This window comes from Lolium perenne, chromosome 1 (assembly GCF_019359855.2).
Source record: "Lolium perenne isolate Kyuss_39 chromosome 1, Kyuss_2.0, whole genome shotgun sequence".
Lineage (NCBI taxonomy): Eukaryota > Viridiplantae > Streptophyta > Magnoliopsida > Poales > Poaceae > Lolium > Lolium perenne.
The window spans coordinates 231616284-231636525 of NC_067244.2; the positions used below are offsets into that span (position 1 = coordinate 231616284).

Below are 20242 nucleotides of genomic sequence, written 5' to 3' on the forward strand. Positions count from 1 at the left end.
CTACTTATCTACTGATCCTTGATTTAACAATGAATACCTCTTCACTGATTGCTTTCTGTGTTTCGGTAATATTATTGTACTTCATTGTACCGGCACCGAAGCTTCCTCTGACTGTGATTGCTAGTAAGACTGAATTGGTTATTATTAATATAAGTGTGTCACCTATGGTTATATGCTTATAGCGTTGAAGTTTGAAATGTTTTTTCTGAATATTATGGGACCCAAGTAGAAACCTATTTGGACGAATCAATAATAAGTAAATTGATAGCCTACTTTTGCCGCGCCATGTGTTTCATGCTTTGATTCAGTTTCCCCATCATATTTCATAGTCGTTTTTGATCTCATATTATATTTGTGAACATCTTGAAATTTTGTCATAGCAAGTTGCTTCATTTGATCTTTGTTTTTTCTGGGTGAATTGGATTGACCATTGTCATTATTTATTGAATCAATTCGATCAACGGTACTTCCGTAGCGTCTTTGATTTGTTCTGTTATCCCTGAGTCTAGCTTCAAATTTCTGCAAATTGGCGTAGTGTTGGTAATCAATCTTGTGTGAACTGGATATGTATCAACTGCCAATCAATCATGAGCATGGAGAATCAGAACATTGCAGAGTTGTTGGTTGGTTTTTTCTGAATTGCTTGTTCTTTTCTCAATTTTTATATGGATTGCAGAGTTGTTGCCGTCCAGCGACTTGAGCCAATTTCCATGCAGTGTCAGTAACAACCATGAGCATGGAGAATCAGAACATACATATAACATGACTATAATCTATATGCAAAAGAAAAGAAGGCGATAGAAACAAAATGCAGAGTAAAAGGAACATCCTCAAAGCCACCATGCAAATCGCAAAGACACTCTAGTCAGCTCACAGCTTCACACGCGCAACACAACTCACGCCCTGCGCGCCGGTGGGCGTCCCTGACGCATTGAAAATGCCGCCAACCGCCACGCTGATGGAGCAGTTCATCCTCATCTCGAGATCCTTCTTGTAGATCCCCAGCGCCTTCACGGTGCCATTCATCTCCGTGTAGGTTGTCAGGTTGTACACCTCGCCGAGCACCAGGCCCGTGATGTTGAACATCCGCGCCATCCGGTCGCCGAGGATGTCCAGCGTCACGTTCATGCGCGTTGTCCGGTGGGCGCCGACGCGGCCGGCGGGCACGTACACCACGCTGATGGTCCGCCCCAGGTAGCTAACCTCCGTCGCGCTGGGGGAGAACCTCACCGACGCGATGTTGGGGTTCTTGATCGAGACGTCGGCGGTCAAGGTGGCGTTGGTGGCGACCGGGTTGAAGAGCCCCGAGCCGGCGCCGGTGCTGAGGGCGGTGAGGGACACGCTGTTCATGGTGATGCGCGGGTCCTTCACCTTGAACGCGGTGAGCGCGAGGACGAGGATGATGAGGCCGACGATGACGACGGTGAGGACGCAGCAGCCGCCGCAGCAGAGGAGGCACCGCCGGCGCTTCCGGAGGTACTGCACGGAGCGCCACCCCTTGGCCGTCTGCGCCGTCTCATCCACGTCGCTGCCCGCCGGGTAGATGGACGGGGACCAGATGGTCAGTGGCCTCGCCGGCTCGTTCTTGTCCTCAGCCGCCGCTCTGCTGCTTGACGCGGCAGCTGCCATCGAGGGAGAGGGAGAGCTGCCCGGGGTACTTTGTTCGGCTGCTTTGTTCGGCACGGGCGGGATTCTTGGTCTTATAACTGCGGCTACGGCGAGTCAATGTCTGCGCAACGCAGCCGCGTTACGTTTTGTGCCGCGGTCGACACGCTTGACTTTTTTGGCGGCAACTCATCCGGGAAAAAACGTTTCTCGTCGATCCCCGGTATGACCCGACGAGTGATATCGTGGTCTTCAGTCCGTGAGCAAGAACCCAAGCCTGTTTGAAACTTTGAGCTTCTGTTTTTTTTCTTTTCTTGCGAGGGAGTTTGAAACTTTGAATCAGTGCAAAGTTTCTAGATGCTCCAAGTCAAGCAAGTCTCTGTTGATACTTATATCACTAATGGCATTCTCGAATGGAAGATAAACATTGACTATCGAGTATCGGTAAGTCTTTGCACGCATAGAAGACTCCTGCTCGATGGACCAATTCTTCTGCTCATCATTATTCAAAATAATAACTGCATCTGCTTTTTCTTCGTACGACTATAGTATATGGAGTATTTATTATTTTCTGAGAAATTTCACCATCTTCCCGTTGGAACCTCTTCCGGTTCCTTTTTTTCAGTTGGTCTTTTCGAGTGCCAGTGTACCTTATATGCGTAAAAAATATTAGTAATCTTAAAGTGAAAAATAAGATATTTTAGAAATCAAAGATGATCAAATATTTTCCTCATGATTTGAGGATGTTGGGCAAGGCGGGTCATTTATCATCAGATTTTTGCAGCGGGTATGTTGTTTGCCGATTGGCGTTGTATCGTGGAGTTGTAGCCTCTTGACGTTGTATCATGAGGTTGTAGCCTTCTTAGTGTTGTGTCTGCTAGCTTAGCATTTCTTACAATTGGTGCATCTTCTAGGATGCATTCTCGCAAAAAATGTTTGGCCAAGAAATGATTCCCACTAACTTTATGAGATATGAGGCACATTTTTAATAATAACTTTTGACATTGCTGTGCGGCTAGTTGGCACCGCTTATTAGTACGCCCTCCGCCGCGCTATCCTCACCTCTCTCCACTACTGTCGCACTATCTTCTACTCTCCACCACCGCCGCGCTATCCTCTACTCTCCACCACCGCCACGCTATCCTCTGTAGAACAATGCCGCGGCAGCTGCATACGACATACTCGATGCTTGGTCGTAACGCCATCATCGCCGCAACCAACCACCGTAGCCACAGCCGCTGCAGCCCGACGAGGAGTTCAGCGTCAACTCCGACGACTCCGGCGACTCCCGGTTCGCCGAGTGGGTCGAGGCATACATAGCAGACGCTGAAGCTAAGGTAGCGGAGGAGGCGGCGCAATGGGCGAGCAGCAGCAGGTCCCCGATGACCCGGAGCAGGCGGCGATCCTAGCTTCCTTCAACGCGCAGCTTCGGGAGGCTGAAGGAGGAAGAACGCGAGTTCATCAACGACACCAACTTCGAGCACAATGTCGAGATCTCGCGCCAGCGGGCGGCCACGGAGGAGGCGGGACGTCTCCTCATGGCGGCCGAGCTACAAAAACTCCTTGAGCTTAACGCCCAGCGCTAGGCCGAGGCGGCCGCCCGCGAGCAAGTGAGGCTCGCCCGGAATGAGGTGTCTCGCTAGTGGCTTGCGTCTCTAAGGGGGTAGCGCGGCCGACAAGCTCCAGCGTCGCCGACGGCCATGCTCCACCGCAAGGTGTGCGAAGCAAGGGCGGAGAGGCGGGCAATGATGCAGGCGGCAAAGGGGAAGAACAACGACGAGGCATGCCCATCGCGCGCCCCAACCAACGGCCAGCAGATTAGGGTTTGGTGTAGTTTGAATTTGAAGTTTCATTAAGTATTAAGTTTTATGTAAATTGAAATGAAAATTTATCAGTTGCTTATTCAAACTTATTTTAGGGGTTTCTTTGGTGTTATTGGTGTGTGCAACCGCTCCCCAAATTGGGTTGCAGGTGTCGGCTGCCCCCATAGCGCGGTGCCAGCACACCTGCCTACACTTATTTAGGGGCCGCAGGTGGAGATGCTCTAATATTGGCCGGCAGCACACACGAGGGCTACGTTCGAGGGTCTGTCGATCAAAAAAATTCAAACCTCCATACCGGTACTCCCCCATAGTGGCTCCCGATAGAAAAAAGACCGCCAAATCGACGTGAAAGTAGCGTGGGTTTGGTGCCGGCGACCCGATAGCCTCCCTTGACATATGGGTTGGTTAGGTCTCATCGCTATTCTATTGGGTCCGGGATGACGTAGATTTTGTATGAGGTGGCCGGTGTGAGCATTTTCTCTCACTAGGACCCCCAAATCGCCGCCGGTACGATTTGCGGCTCTTTGGTGGAGATGCTCCAAGCGGAATGTTTCACCACCTTGTATCAGATTGACCCGTTTGTGACTTTATTTATAAAAGCGGGCGAAAGTATATTTTAAGGAGGCAAAATAGGCTTAGTCATTCACTAAGATTATTGAGAGAAATCAAGGGGGTCAGCCAGTGTACAAGGCACTTTCCCTAGCAAAACTGAAACACGGACAGACATCAGGTGGACCGTGGACCGTGGACAGTAATCCATAAAATTCTTGCGACAAATATCTCAGCTCGTCGCCGGCTTGCTCCTCGGCATCGCACTGTGCAACCGTCCACCGCATCGTCTTCGGCGCATCACTAATGGAGGCCAAACCCGATCCTACTGTGGTGCTGTACGCCGCTTTGGGCGTAGGCCACCTAACTCCCATGGTGGAGCTCGCCAAGCTCTTCCTCCGCCGTGGCGTCCCCGTCGTCATCGCCGTACCGACCGCGCCGGCCTCCGCGCCCGCTTTACTCGCCGCCACAGCCTCCGACAGCGCCAGAATCGCCGCCGCCAACCCTTCCATCGCCTTCCACCACCTCCTGCCGCCCGACTACCCCAGCCCGGACCCGAGCCCCTTCCTGCAGATGCTCGACGTGCTCCGCCTAACCGTGCCGCTCCTCCTCGCCTTCCTCCGCTCCCTCCCCTCCGTCGCCGCGCTCGTCCTCGACCTCTTCTGCATCGACTCCCTCGACGCCGCCGCCGAGGCCGGCGTCCCGGCGTACATCTACTACACCTCCTCCGCCGGCGACCTCGCGGCGTTCCTCCACCTGCCCCACCACTTCGCCGCCACCACGGAGGGGAACTTCAAGGACATGGGCAAGGCGCTCCTCCGCTTCCCCGGCGTCCCGCCCATCCCGCCGTCCGACATGCCGCACACCGTCCAGGACCGCGCGACCCGGATGTGCGCCGCGCTGATCGGGCACTACCGGCGCATCCCTGAAGCGCGGGGCGTGCTAGTCAACACCTACGAGTGGCTGGAGGCGAGGGCCGTGAGCGCGCTCCGGGAGGGCCTGTGCGTCCCCGACCGCCCGACCCCGCCGGTGCGCTGCATCGGGCCGATGATCGTGCAAGGCGCGGCGGGCGGAGGCGAGCGGCACGCGTGCCTGTCGTGGCTGGACGCGCAGCCGAAGCATAGCGTGGTGTTCATCTGCTTCGGCAGCGTCGGCGCCGTGTCGGCAGCGGAGCTGAAGGAGATCGCGCGCGGGTTGGAGAACTCCGGCCACCGCTTCCTGTGGGTCGTGCGGACACCGCCCGTTGACCCGGCCAAGTTCTTCATGCCGCGTCCGCCGCCTGACCTGGACGCGCTCCTCCCCGAGGGATTCTTGCAGAGGACGCGCGACAGGGGCATGGTGCTGAAGATGTGGGCGCCGCAGGTGGAGGTGCTGCGGCACGCCGCCACCGGAGCGTTCATGACGCACTGCGGCTGGAACTCCGTCCTGGAGGCGGCATCGGCCGGGGTGCCGATGCTGTGCTGGCCGCAGTACGCGGAGCAGAGGCTGAACAAGGTGTTCGTGGTGGACGAGATGAAGGTTGGGGTGGTAATGGAGGGGTACAACGAGGAGCTGGTGAAGGCCGAGGAGGTGGAGAAGAATGTGAGGCTGGTGCTGGAGCAGGAGGAGGGCGAGAAGCTCAGGGAAAGGCTGGCAATGGCGAAGGAGAAGGCTGCAGAAGCAATGGCAGACAACGGGTCGTCGCAGACATCATTCGCCGAGTTTTTGGAGGATCTGAAGCTTACTGAGTGACCAAGGACAGAAGGTAGCAACAAGATGAGTCTTAGAAAGTGTGATTTTGAAGATTTGCATAAATTTCCTCTCTAAACTTTGAAGTATGAACAATCCGTTGTGATGTTACTGGTTTAGAGGATGTGGAGTAGCTGCAGATTAGCTGCTTCACGAATTATACTCGGAATGATTTGGCATAGCTGGACAAGTTTTGAGCAAAGCTGTGAAAACTGCAAACATTTCTCAGTTATGCTGTATCACAATTTGCAATGCATTGATTGAGAATTGAAAGTCACTTGAACTGCCGCATGTAGCACATGCTCTTTGATCTGCTGCAGCTATTATTTTAATTTTACCGGTATAATTACTTTGAGCCTTTCTGGAGTGGATATAAGAATGCAAAATAATAGCTATCTCTTATGCTGATCAAAAGAGCTCTACTATCTGACTTCTGGGAGTTATGCTAGGCAAATTAGCTGCCTTAGCAATTATAATCTTGAAATGATTTGCCATAGGCAACATGTGCTTGCAAGTTCCGAAGTGAAGCCCTAAAAAAAATGCAAGCTCAGCTTTTCCTCCGAGCATCTCATTTTTCTGGTTTTTACAATATTTTAGGGCACCCAACAACAATTCCAGATGATGTGAAATAGGGCGCCACACCTAGTGCCCTATAATCACAATTGCAAATATATTCGTGTAAATATCATGAAAGATATGAATCTAAAAATCTTTGCAACATCTCACCCACATATTAATGACATATGAATTTTAATCTAAACACACATATCAAACTTCACAAGCATAGCATAGTTCAACAAGCGTATCATAGTTCAACAAAGACAAAAACAAACGCAAAGTTCGTCGAACACACATAGATAAACGCAAAGTTCGACAAACACACATAGTCAAGAGCATACCAACTCATGGCTTAATGACTACGTCGTCTCCATTGCCTCCATTGCTATTGTTGGCATCTTCGTTTGGTGTCTCACCTACATTGCCATCGTCAACGTTAGTGGTGTTGGAAGAGCCCATGCCTCCACCCATGTATGCTCCCATGCTGCCAACTAGGCCGACCATGTCTCCGTTCATAGCACTTACCATGGCATTCTTGGGAAATGCAGTCAGCTGGTCCAATGTTCATGCTTTGCAAAAAAAAAAGTTCCATCGTTGGCACTACAAACACCAAAAATTACAATGGTCAGTTATACACCGCATTGAACTCATGACATTGTTCTATAATTGAAGAACAAGAAGAATTTTTTTTTACCTTTAGGGCATTTCATCGACCATGTTGTGGTTAGCCGGCGGTGCGAATGGGGTTGTCAGCTCCTCTAGTCCTCTACCATGGGCGGTGGTGGTGCGGTAGCAGCGGGACCCTAGATCATCCTTCCTTTACAAAACTAAAAACCGTGTCCAAACCTAAACTTAAGATCACGAATATTGATGAAGCAATTCCTGTTGATCTATCTGGGTCGGCTGTTCTGGAGTTCTTATTGCGAGAACAGACGAATAGCATGCTAGGCTTTAGTTCTATCAATCTGAAGGAAACTATTGGGGTAACCTGCTGGTACCTCTGGTGGAGACGGCGAAGAAGAACTCATGATGAATCGGTTCCTACAGTTTATAAGTGTAAAATGTTGATATTATCTATCACAGCAAATGCAGCAAGAGTGGGTTCTAAAGTAGCCCAGACTACTGATCGATGGGTTAAACCAGAGGTGAGACAAATTAAGATCAATGTTGATGGCTCCTTTCATTCAGAATCACATGCAGGAGCTACAGGGGTGATTGCAAGGGACCATGAAGGACTGTTCCTGGCTGCTGCTTCAAAATTCTACCCAAATATGGCGTCTGCTGCTATGGTGGAGGCTCTGGCTATGAAAGAGGGTTTATCCCTTGCAAATAGATTGGGCTGCAATAATGTTATGATGGAATCAGATTCGTTGGAAACAGTTGAAGCGTGCACAGGAGATGAAGCTTGGTGGGGAGATTCTTCGGCTGTTTTTGCTGACTGTGTTGATCTTTGTTCGATGATAGATAAAATCTCCTTCAAACAATGCTCCAGGACGGCCAATGAAGTAGCGCATGAAATAGCTAGAGTTTGTTATTCTTCTGAATCTTCTTGTAATTGGGTTGCCGAACCCCCTAGCTTCCTTCTCGAGAAACTGATAAACGATGTAACAATTCTGTGAGTTTAGCAGTAAGTTCCAGACGCACTCTTTTCCTTACCAGGGTACCTAAGGGGACTGGAAGGTTTTTAATGAGGCGGCTTGCTAGCTTAATATAATTTCGTTTATCTCAAAAAAAAACTTAAGATCACGATTCATGGTACAAAAAATAATCCTATACTTAATTAGGAAACTAGATCCAAATTTATATGAATGTCATTAAAATGGGACAATTAGGGGCCGTCGCTGCATGATCAACTATCACAACGTTAGATGTGAAATGATGCATAGAATGAATAATGTGTCTACTATCTCACAAAAAAAGTCATACCCAAATGTGCTTGGAACGTTGAAAATGAGAAGACAAATTAAGTTGTGGCTATTTTATGAAATAATGATTAAGTTTTTACACAATTAATTAGTTCCTCATTTTTAAAAAGTAGGCCATACATGTTTTTATGTGGTCGTGAAACCACATATTTCATCATTAGATGGGTTGATTCTTTTGGTATCCCCTTCATCCTTCATTGTTCCCTAGATGTAAGTCTAACACAGAGAGACTAGGATCAGGGCATCTCCAACGGGACGACCTAAAACAACAGCCATTCAATTATGTTCGTTTGGGGCGTGCGCTGGACAGAAATTGGGCCACTGCCTGGCCTACCATGCCAATGTGCCCAGCAGCGCAAACCATTATGTCCCATCCCATTATGTCCCATCGATGGCTAGAAGTAAAGTCTCTTGGGGCGTGTTTGGTAGTCTGCATCCCTCTTGGCCCGCATCGGGCCAGTAATTTTCGGCCAGTTTGGATGCCTGCAGCTCACTGCGTTGTTGCATGAACCGGGTTTTAAAGCACCTCGGGACAGGCCCTGGAGGAACGCCCGGAATGGCAGTTTCTCCGGGGCCAGGCTCGTTGCGGCCAGAAGCCTACACGTGTGGAGAAGGGAGGCGGAGCCGCCTCCTCCCTTCGGGAACACGCGCCATAATTAGGCTCACCGCTCCCTCTCCTTCGTCTCACTCGCGACCTCCCCCAAACTGTCACATCACCTGGCGGTTCCCCTCCCGCCGACCAATCCGCCGCACCGCCACACGGAGGACCACCGGTACCGGAGGAAGGAGACATCGGCGACTGATACGTCTCCGACGTATCGATAATTTCTTGTGTTCCATGCCACATTATTGATGATATCTACATGTTTTATGCACACTTTATGTCATATTCGTGCATTTTCTGGAACTAACCTATTAACAAGATGCCGAAGTGCCAGTTGTTGTTTTCTGCTGTTTTTGGTTTCAGAAATCCTAGTAAAGAAATATTCTCGGAATTGGACGAAATCAACGCCCAGGGTCCTATTTTGCCACGAAGCTTCCAGAAGACCGAAGAGGAGATGAAGTGGGGCCACGAGGTGGCCAAACCATAGGGCGGCGCGGCCTGCCCCTTGGCCGCGCCGACCTATAGTGTGGGCCCCTCGTGTGGCCCCCTGACCTGCCCTTCCGCCTACAAATAGCCTTCATCGCGAAACCCCCAGTACCGAGAGCCACGATACGGAAAACCCATCGAGACGCCGCCGCCGCCAATCCCATCTCGGGGGATTCTGGAGATCTCCTCCGGCACCCTGTCGGAGAGGGGATTCATCTCCCGGAGGACTCTTCACCGCCATGGTCGCCTCCGGAGTGATGAGTGAGTAGTTCACCCCTGGACTATGGGTCCATAGCAGTAGCTAGATGGTTGTCTTCTCCTCATTGTGCTTCATTGTTGGATCTTGTGAGCTGCCTAACATGATCAAGATCATCTATCTGTAATACTATATGTTGTGTTTGTCGGGATCCGATGGATAGAGAATACTATGTTATGTTAATTATCAAGTTATTACCTATGTGTTGTTTATGATCTTGCATGCTCTCCGTTATTAGTAGAGGCTCTGGCCAAGTTTTTGCTCTTAACTCCAAGAGGGAGTATTTATGCTCGATAGTGGGTTCATGCCTCCATTGAATCTGGGACAGTGACAGAAAGTTCTAAGGTTGTGGATGTGCTGTTGCTACTAGGGATAAAACATTGATGCTATGTCTAAGGATGTAGTTATTGATTACATTACGCACCATACTTAATGCAATTGTCTGTTGTTTTTGCAACTTAATACTGGAAGGGGTTCGGATGATAACCTGAAGGTGGACTTTTTAGGCATAGATGCATGCTGGATAGCGGTCTATGTACTTTGTCGTAATGCCCAATTAAATCTCACTATATTTATCATGACATGTATGTGCATTGTTATGCCCTCTCTATTTGTCAATTGCCCGACTGTAATTTGTTCACCCAACATGCTTTTATCTTATGGGAGAGACACCTCTAGTGAACTGTGGACCCCGGTCCTATTCTTTACATCGCATACAATCTACTGCAATACTTGTTTTACTGTTTTCTGCAAACAATCATCTTCCACACAATACGGTTAATCCTTTGTTACAGCAAGCCGGTGAGATTGACAACCTCACTGTTTCGTTGGGGCAAAGTACTTTGGTTGTGTTGTGCAGGTTCCACGTTGGCGCCGGAATCTCTGGTGTTGCGCCGCACTACATCCCGCCGCCATCAACCTTCAACGTGCTTCTTGACTCCTACTGGTTCGATTAAACCTTGGTTTCTTATCGAGGAAACTTGCCGCTGTGCGCATCACACCTTCCTCTTGGGGTTCCCAACGGACGTGTCAACTACACGCATCAAGCAAATTTCTGGCGCCGTTGCCGGGGAGATCAAGACACGCTGCAAGGGGAGTCTCCACTTCCCAATCTCTTTACTTTGTTTTTGTCTTGCTTTATTTTATTTACTACTTTGTTTGCTGCACTAAATCAAAATACAAAAAAAAATTAGTTGCTAGTTTTACTTTATTTACTATCTTGTTTGCTATATCAAAAACACAAAAAAATTAGTTACTTGCATTTACTTTATCTAGTTTGTTTTATTTACTATTGCTAAAATGGGTACTCCTGAAAATACTAAGTTGTGTGACTTCACAACCACAAATAATAATGATTTCTTATGCACACCTATTGCTCCACTCGCTACTACTGAGAATTCTTTGAAATTAAACCTGCTTATCGAATCTTGTTATGCGAGAGCAATTTTCTCGGTGTTAGTTCTGATGATGTCACGCTGCCCATCTTAATAATTTTGTTGAACTATGTGAAATGCAAAAATATAAAGATGTAGATGGTGACATTATAAAATTAAAATTGTTCCCTTTCTCATTAAGAGGAAGAGCTAAAGATTGGTTGCTATCTCTGCCTAAGAATAGTATTGATTCATGGACTAAATGCAAGGATGCTTTTATTGGTAGATATTATCCCCCTGCTAAAATTATATCTTTGAGAAGTAGCATAATGAATTTTAAACAATTGGATAATGAACATGTTGCTCAAGCTTGGGAAAGAATGAAATCTTTGGTTAAAAATTGCCCAACACATGGACTGACTACTTGGATGATCATCCAAACCTTTTATGCAGGACTAAATTTTTCTTCGCAGAATTTATTGGATTCAGCTGCTGGAGGTACCTTTATGTCCATCACTCTTGGTGAAGCAACAAAACTCCTTGATAATATGATGATTAATTACTCTGAATGGCACACGGAAAGAGCTCCACAAGGTAAGAAGGTAAATTGTGTTGAAGAATCCTCTTCCTTGAATGATAAGATTGATGCTATTATGTCTATGCTTGTGAATGATAGGACTAATGTTGATCCTAATAATGTTCCGTTAGCTTCATTGGTTGCACAAGAAGAACATGTTGATGTAAACTTCATTAAAAATAATAATTTCAACAACAATGCTTACCGGAACAATTCTAGTAACAACCATAGGCCATATCCTTATAATAATGGCAACGGCTATGGTAATTCTTATGGGAATTCTTACAACAATAATAGGAATTCACCCCCTGGACTTGAAGCCATGCTTAAAGAATTTATTAGTACACAAACTGCTTTTAACAAATCTGTTGAAGAAAAGCTTGGGAAAATTGATATACTTGCTTCTAAAGTCGATAGTCTTGCTGCTGATGTTGATCTTTTGAAATCGAAAGTTATGCCTAATGAGAATCATCATAATAAAATTGTTACTACAGCAAATGCCATCCAAGTTAGAATTAATGAGAATATAAGATTAATGGCTGAATTGCGTGCTAGGTGGGATAGAGAAGAAAATGAAAAACTAGCTAAAGAGAAAAATGTAGCTAAAGTTTGGACTATTACCACCACAAGCAATGTTGATTCTTCACATGTTGCTGCACTGATACGTCTCCGACGTATCGATAATTTCTTATGTTCCATGCCACATTATTGATGTTATCTACATGTTTTATGCACACTTTATGTCATATTCGTGCATTTTCGGGAACTAACCTATTAACAAGATGCCGAAGTGCCAGTTCCTGTTTTCTGCTGTTTTTGGTTTCAGAAATCCTAGTAACGAAATATTCTCGGAATCGGACGAAATCAACGCCCAGGTTCCTATTTTCACCGGAAGCATCCAGAACACCCGGAAGGACCGTAGGGGGCACTGGGCCCCCAGACCATAGGCCGGCGCGGCCCAGGCCCTGGCCGCGCCGCCCTATGGTGTCGTCGCCCCTTCGACCCTCCTGCGCTGCCTCTTCGCCTATATATAGCCCCTGGATCGAAAACCCTGAGAGGTTCGACGAAAACCACAGAAACCTTCCAGAGCCGCCGCCATCGCGAGGCCAAGATCTGGGGGACAGGAGTCTCTGTTCCGGCACGCTACCGGAGCGGGGAAGTGCCCCCGGAAGGCTTCTCCATCGACACCGCTGCCATCTCCACCGCCATCTTCATCACCGCTGCTGCTCCCATGAGGAGGGAGTAGTTCTCCATCGAGGCTCGGGCCTGTACCGGTAGCTATGTGGTTCATCTCTCCCATGTACCTCAATACAATAATCTCATGAGCTGCTTTACATGATTGAGATTCATATGAGTTTGTATCACAATTTATCTATGTGCTACTCTAGCAATGTTATTAAAGTAGTTTTATTCCTCCTGCACGTGTGTAAAGGTGACAGTGTGTGCACCGTGTTAGTACTTGGTTTATGCTATGATCATGATCTCCTGTAGATTATGAAGTTAACTATTGCTATGATAATATTGATGTGATCTATTCCTCCTACATATGCATGAAGGTGACAGTGTGCATGCTATGTTAGTACTTGGTTTAGTTGTATTGATCTATCTTACACTATAAGGTTACTTAAATATGAACAAATTGTGGAGCTTGTTAACTCCGGCATTGAGGGTTCGTGTAATCCTACGCAATGCGTTCATCATCCAACAAGAGTGTAGAGTATGCATTTATCTCTGCTCGTTATGTGATCAATGTTGAGAGTCTCCACTAGTGAAAGTGAAAACCCTAGGCCTTTTTCCTAAATACTGCTTCGTTACTACTGCTTGTTTACTGTTTCACTGCGTTACTACTGCTGCAATACTACCACCATCAACTACACGCCAGCAAGCTATTTTCTGGCACCGTTACCGTTGCTCATACTTATTCATACCACCTGTATTTCACTATCTCTTCGCCGAACTAGTGCACCTATTTGGTGTGTTGGGGACACAAGAGACTTCTTGCTTTGTGGTTGCAGGGTTGCATGAGAGGGATATCTTTGACCTCTTCCTCCCTGAGTTCGATAAACCTTGGGTGATCCACTTAAGGGAAAACTTGCTGCTGTTCTACAAACCTCTGCTCTTGGAGGCCCAACACTGTCTACAGGAAAAGGAGGGGGAAGTAGACATCAAGCTATTTTCTGGCGCCGTTGCCGGGGAGGAAAGGTAAAAGGTACTCACACTCCGGACCTCGGCTACTAAGCTATTTCCCGGCGCTGTAAGTACTCGAAGCTATTTCCTTTAGATCCTGCAATTGCATCTTTTTGTTTCTTGTTTACACTAGTTAGGCATAATGGAAAACAACAAAAAAATTGGTGAGCTTTTTAGTCTTTTTCCCGATTTAGAATTGTTTGATGCGAAAATTAAAAAACCTATGGAACCTTATTTGCATGCTGGTAGTAATATTAGTATGAATACTTTGAACACCATTGTTGATAATAATATAGAAAGTTCTAAGCTTGGGGAAGCTGGTTTTCATGATCTTTTTAGTCCCCCAAGCATTGAGGAGAAAATTTTCTTTGATGATACTTTGCCTCCCATATATGATGATTATAATGATAGTGGTCTTTTGGTGCCACCTACTATGGAGAGTAAATTTTGTTGTGATTATACTATGCCTCCAACACTTGATGAGAATAATAATGATAGCTACTTTGTTGAATTTGCTCCCACTACATCTAATAAAATTGATTATGCTTATGTGGAGAGTAATAATTTTATGCATGAGACTCATGGTAAGAATGCTTTATGTGATAGTTATATTGTTGAGTTTGCTCATGATGCTACTGAAAGTTATTATGAGAGAGGAAAATATGGTTGTAGAAATTTTCATGTTATTAAAACACCTCTCTATGTGCTGAAATTTTTGAAACTACACTTGTTTTATCTTCCTATGCTTGTTACTTTGCTCTTCATGAACTTGTTTATTTACAAGATTCCTATGCATAGGAAGCATGTTAGACTTAAATGTGTTTTGAATTTGCCTCTTGATGCTCTCTTTTGCTTCAAATACAATTTCTTGCGAGTGCATCATTAAAACTGCTGAGCCCATCTTAATGGCTATAAAGAAAAGAACTTCTTGGGAGATAACCCATGTGTTATTTTGCTACAGTACTTTGTTTTATATTTGTGTCTTGGAAGTTGTTTACTACTGTAGCAACCTCTCCTTATCTTAGTTTTGTGTTTTGTTGTGCCAAGTGAAGCCTCTAATCGAAGGTTGATACTAGATTTGGATTTCTGCGCAGAAACAGATTTCTATCTGTCACAAATCTGGGCTGTTTTCTCTGTAGAAAAATCAGAAAAATATGCCAATTTACGTGCATGTTCCTCAGATATGTACGCAACTTTCATTAGTTTTGAGTTTTCTGATCTGAGCAACGGAAGTACTTATTAGAAATTCGTCTTTACGGACTGTTCTGTTTTGACAGATTCTGCCTTTTATTTCGCATTGCTTCTTTCGCTGTGTTGGGTGGATTTCTTTGTTCCATTACCTTCCAGTGGCTTTGAGCAATGTCCAGAAGTGTTAAGAATGATTGTTTCACCTCTGAACATGTGAGTTTTTGATTATGTACTAACCCCTCTAATGAAGTTTATGAGAAGTTTGGTGTGAAGGAAGTTTTCAAGGGTCAAGAGAGGAGGATGATATATTATGATCAAGAAGAGTGAAAGCTCTAAGCTTGGGGATGCCCCGGTGGTCCACTCCTGCATATATCAAGAAGACTCAAGCGTCTAAGCTTGGGGATGCCCAAGGCATCCCCTTCTTCATCGACAAATTATCTGGTTCCTTCTCTTGAAACTATATTTTTATTCGGTCACATCTTATGTGCTTTACTTGGAGCGTCTGTGTGCTTTTATTTTTGTTTTTTTTTGAATAAATGCTTATGTGGGAGAGAGACACGCTCCGCTGGTTCGTATGAATACATGTGTTCTTAGCTTTTAATATTCATGGCGAAGTTTCTTCTTCGTTAAATTGTTATATGGTTGGAATTGGAAAATGATACATGTAGTAAATTGCTATAATGTCTTGGATAATGTGATACTTGGCAATTGTTGTGCTCATGTTTAAGCTCTTGCATCATATGCTTTGCACCTATTAATGAAGAAATACATAGAGCATGTTAAAATTTGGTTTGCATATTTGGTTTCTCTAAGGTCTAGATAATTTCTAGTATTGAGTTTGAACAACAAGGAAGACGGTGTAGAGTCTTATAATGTTTTCAATATGTCTTTTATGTGAGTTTTGCTGCACCGGTTCATCCTTGTGTTTGTTTCAAATAAGCCTTGCTAGCCTAAGCCTTGTATCGAGAGGGAATACTTCTCATGCATCCAAATACTTGAGCCAACCACTATGCCATTTGTGTCCACCATACCTACCTACTACATGGTATTTTTCCGCCATTCCAAAGTAAATTGCTTGAGTGCTACCTTTAAAATTCCATCATTCACCTTTGCAATATATAGCTCATGGGACAAATAGCTTAAAAACTATTGTGGTATTGAATATGTAATTATGCACTTTATCTCTTATTAAGTTGGTTGTTGTGCGATAACCATGTTTACTGGGGACGCCATCAACTATTCATTGTTGAATTTCATGTGAGTTGCTATGCATGTCCGTCTTGTCTGAAGTAAGAGAGATCTACCACCTTATGGTTAAGCATGCATATTGTTAGAGAAGAGCATTGGGCCGCTAACTAAAGCCATGATCCATGGTGGAAGTTTCAGTTTTGGACATATATCCTCAATCTCAAATGAGAAAATTATTAATTGTTGTTACATGCTTATGCATAAAAGAGGAGTCCATTATCTGTTGTCTATGTTGTCCCGATATGGATGTCTAAGTTGAGAATAATCAATAGCGAGAAATCCAAATGCGAGCTTTCTCCTTAGACCTTTGTACAGGCGGCATAGAGGTACCCCTTTGTGACACTTGGTCAAAACATGTGCATTGTGATGATCCAGTAGTCCAAGCTAATTAGGACAAGGTGCGGGCACTATTAGTACACTATGCATGAGGCTTGCAACTTATAAGATATAATTTACATGATACATATGCTTTATTACTACCGTTGACAAAATTGTTTCATGTTTTCAAAATCAAAGCTCTAGCACAAATATAGCAATCGATGCTTTTCCTCTATGGAGGATAATTCTTTTACTTTCATTGTTGAGTCAGTTCACCTATCTCTCTCCACCTCAAGAAGCAAACACTTGTGTGAACTGTGCATTGATTCCTACATATTTGCATATTGCACTTGTTATATTACTCTATGTTGACAATATCCATGAGATATACATGTTACAAGTTGAAAGCAACCGCTGAAACTTAATCTTCTTTTGTGTTGCTTCAATGCTTTTACTATGAATTATTGCTTTATGAGTTAACTCTTATGCAAGACTTAATTGATGCTTGTCTTGAAGTGCTATTCATGAAAAGTCTTTGCTTTATGATTCACTTGTTTACTCATGTCATATACATTGTTTTGATCGCTGCATTCACTACATATGCTTTACAAATAGTATGATCAAGATTATGATGGCATGTCACTCCAGAAATTATCTGTGTTATCGTTTTACCTGCTCGGGACGAGCAGAACTAAGCTTGGGGATGCTGATACGTCTTCGACGTATCGATAATTTCTTATGTTCCATGCCACATTATTGATGTTATCTACATGTTTTATGCACACTTTATGTCATATTCGTGCATTTTCTGGAACTAACCTATTAACAAGATGCCGAAGTGCCAGTTCCTGTTTTCTGCTGTTTTTGGTTTCAGAAATCCTAGTAACGAAATATTCTCGGAATCGGACGAAATCAACGCCCAGGTTCCTATTTTCACCGGAAGCATCCAGAACACCCGGGAAGGACCAGAGGGGGGGCACTGGGCCCCCAGACCATAGGCCGGCGCGGCCCAGGCCCTGGCCGCGCCGCCCTATGGTGTCGTCGCCCCTTCGACCCTCCTGCGCCGCCTCTTCGCCTATATATAGCCCCTGGATCGAAAACCCTGAGAGGTTCGACGAAAACCACAGAAACCTTCCAGAGCCGCCGCCATCGCGAGGCCAAGATCTGGGGGACAGGAGTCTCTGTTCCGGCACGCCGCCGGAGCGGGGAAGTGCCCCCGGAAGGCTTCTCCATCGACACCGCTGCCATCTCCACCGCCATCTTCATCACCGCTGCTGCTCCCATGAGGAGGGAGTAGTTCTCCATCGAGGCTCGGGCCTGTACCGGTAGCTATGTGGTTCATCTCTCCCATGTACCTCAATACAATAATCTCATGAGCTGCTTTACATGATTGAGATTCATATGAGTTTGTATCACAATTTATCTATGTGCTACTCTAGCAATGTTATTAAAGTAGTTTTATTCCTCCTGCACGTGTGTAAAGGTGACAGTGTGTGCACCGTGTTAGTACTTGGTTTATGCTATGATCATGATCTCCTGTAGATTATGAAGTTAACTATTGCTATGATAATATTGATGTGATCTATTCCTCCTACATATGCATGAAGGTGACAGTGTGCATGCTATGTTAGTACTTGGTTTAGTTGTATTGATCTATCTTACACTATAAGGTTACTTAAATATGAACAAATTGTGGAGCTTGTTAACTCCGGCATTGAGGGTTCGTGTAATCCTACGCAATGCGTTCATCATCCAACAAGAGTGTAGAGTATGCATTTATCTGTTCTGTTATGTGATCAATGTTGAGAGTGTCCACTAGTGAAAGTGTAATCCCTAGGCCTTGTTCCTAAATACTGCTGCGTTACTACTGCTTGTTTACTGTTTCACTGCGTTACTACTGCTGCAATACTACCACCATCAACTACACGCCAGCAAGCTATTTTCTGGCACCGTTACCGTTGCTCATACTTATTCATACCACCTGTATTTCACTATCTCTTCGCCGAACTAGTGCACCTATTTGGTGTGTTGGGGACACAAGAGACTTCTTGCTTTGTGGTTGCAGGGTTGCATGAGAGGGATATCTTTGACCTCTTCCTCCCTGAGTTCGATAAACCTTGGGTGATCCACTTAAGGGAAAACTTGCTGCTGTTCTACAAACCTCTGCTCTTGGAGGCCCAACACTGTCTACAGGAAAAGGAGGGGGAAGTAGACATCATGCACCTCCTACTATTAATGGTAAAATAATTGGTGTTGGCAATGTTTCTACTCCTAGTGCAAAGCGTACAAAACTGCCTGAAATTGCTAAAACTGCTGAAATTGCTTGTGATAAAACTGCTGAAATTTTTTCCAACCTTGGGGATGATGATCCCATTGCTGTAGCTCATAATGATTTAGATTTTGATGATTGCCACATCTCTGAAGTTATAAAGTTCTTACAAAAACTTGCTAAGAGTCCCAATGCTAGCGCTGTAAACTTGGCTTTCACAAAACATATTACAAATGCTCTCATAAAAGCTAGAGAAGAGAAACTAAAACTTGAAACTTCTATTCCTAGAAAGCTAGAGGATGGTTGGGAACCCATCATTAAAATGAGGGTCCATGATTTTGATTGTAATGCTTTATGTGATCTTGGTGCAAGTATTTCTGTTATGCCTAAGAAAGTCTATGATATGCTTGACTTGCCACCATTGTAAAATTGTTATTTGTATGTTAATCTCGCTGATAATGCTAAAAAGAAACCTTTGGGGAGAGTTGATAATGTTCATATTATGGTTAACAATAAACTTGTCCCCGTTGATTTTGTTGTCTTGGATATTGAATGCAATGCATCTTGCCCCATTATATTGGGAAGACCTTTTCTTCGAACCGTTGGTGCTACTATTGATATGAAGGAAGGTAATATTAAATATCAATTTCCTCTCAAGAAAGGTATGGAACACTTCCCTAGAAAGAGAATGAAGTTACCTTATGATTCTATTATTAGAACAAATTATGATGTTGATGCTTCGTCTCTTGATGTTACTTGATTTACACTTTCTGCGCCTAGCTGAAAGGCGTTAAAGAAAAGCGCTTATGGGAGACAACCCATGTTTTTACTACAGTATTTTTGTTTTATATTTGAGTCTTGGAAGTTGTTTACTACTGTAGCAACCTCTCCTTATCTTAGTTTTGTGTTTTGTTGTGCCAAGTAAAGTCTTTGATAGTAAAGTTCATACTAGATTTGGATTACTGCGCAGTTTCAGATTTCTTTGCTATCACGAATTTCGACCTGCCTCCCTGTAGGTAGCTCAGAAAATTAATCCAATTTACGTGCGTGATCCTCAGATATGTGCGCAACTTTCATTCAATTTGGGCATTTTCATTTGAGCAAGTCTGGTGCCTCAATAAAATCCATCTTTACGGACTGTTCTGTTTTGACAGATTCTGCCTTTTATTTTGCATTGCCTCTTTTGCTATGTTGGATGAATTTCTTTGATCCATTAATGTCCAGTAGCTTTATGCAATGTCCAGAAGTGTTAAGAATGATTGTGTCACCTCTGAACATGTTAATTTTTATTGTCCACTAACCCTCTAATGAGTTGTTTCGAGTTTGGTGTGGAGGAAGTTTTCAAGGATCAAGAGAGGAGTATGATGCAATATGATCAAGGAGAGTGAAAGCTCTAAGCTTGGGGATGCCCCGGTGGTTCACCCCTGCATATTATAAGAAGACTCAAGCGTCTAAGCTTGGGGATGCCCAAGGCATCCCCTTCTTCATCGACAACATTATCAGGTTCCTCCCCTGAAACTATATTTTTATTCCGTCACATCTTATGTG

General features: G+C 44.9%; 2 protein-coding genes across 2 annotated transcripts; one reads left to right on the forward strand and one right to left on the reverse strand.

The window, feature by feature from the left end:
• Positions 1–624: 624 nt before the first annotated feature.
• Positions 625–1684, reverse strand: LOC127326376 (late embryogenesis abundant protein At1g64065). Its single transcript, XM_051353247.2, has one exon. The coding sequence runs from the start codon at positions 1627–1629 to the stop codon at positions 871–873; it is 759 nt and encodes a 252-aa protein (XP_051209207.1). The 5' UTR covers positions 1630–1684; the 3' UTR covers positions 625–870.
• A 2488-nt stretch (positions 1685–4172) lies between these two features.
• Positions 4173–5951, forward strand: LOC127326367 (anthocyanidin 5,3-O-glucosyltransferase-like). Its single transcript, XM_051353241.2, has one exon. The coding sequence runs from the start codon at positions 4284–4286 to the stop codon at positions 5706–5708; it is 1425 nt and encodes a 474-aa protein (XP_051209201.1). The 5' UTR covers positions 4173–4283; the 3' UTR covers positions 5709–5951.
• The last annotated feature ends 14291 nt before the right edge of the window (positions 5952–20242 follow it).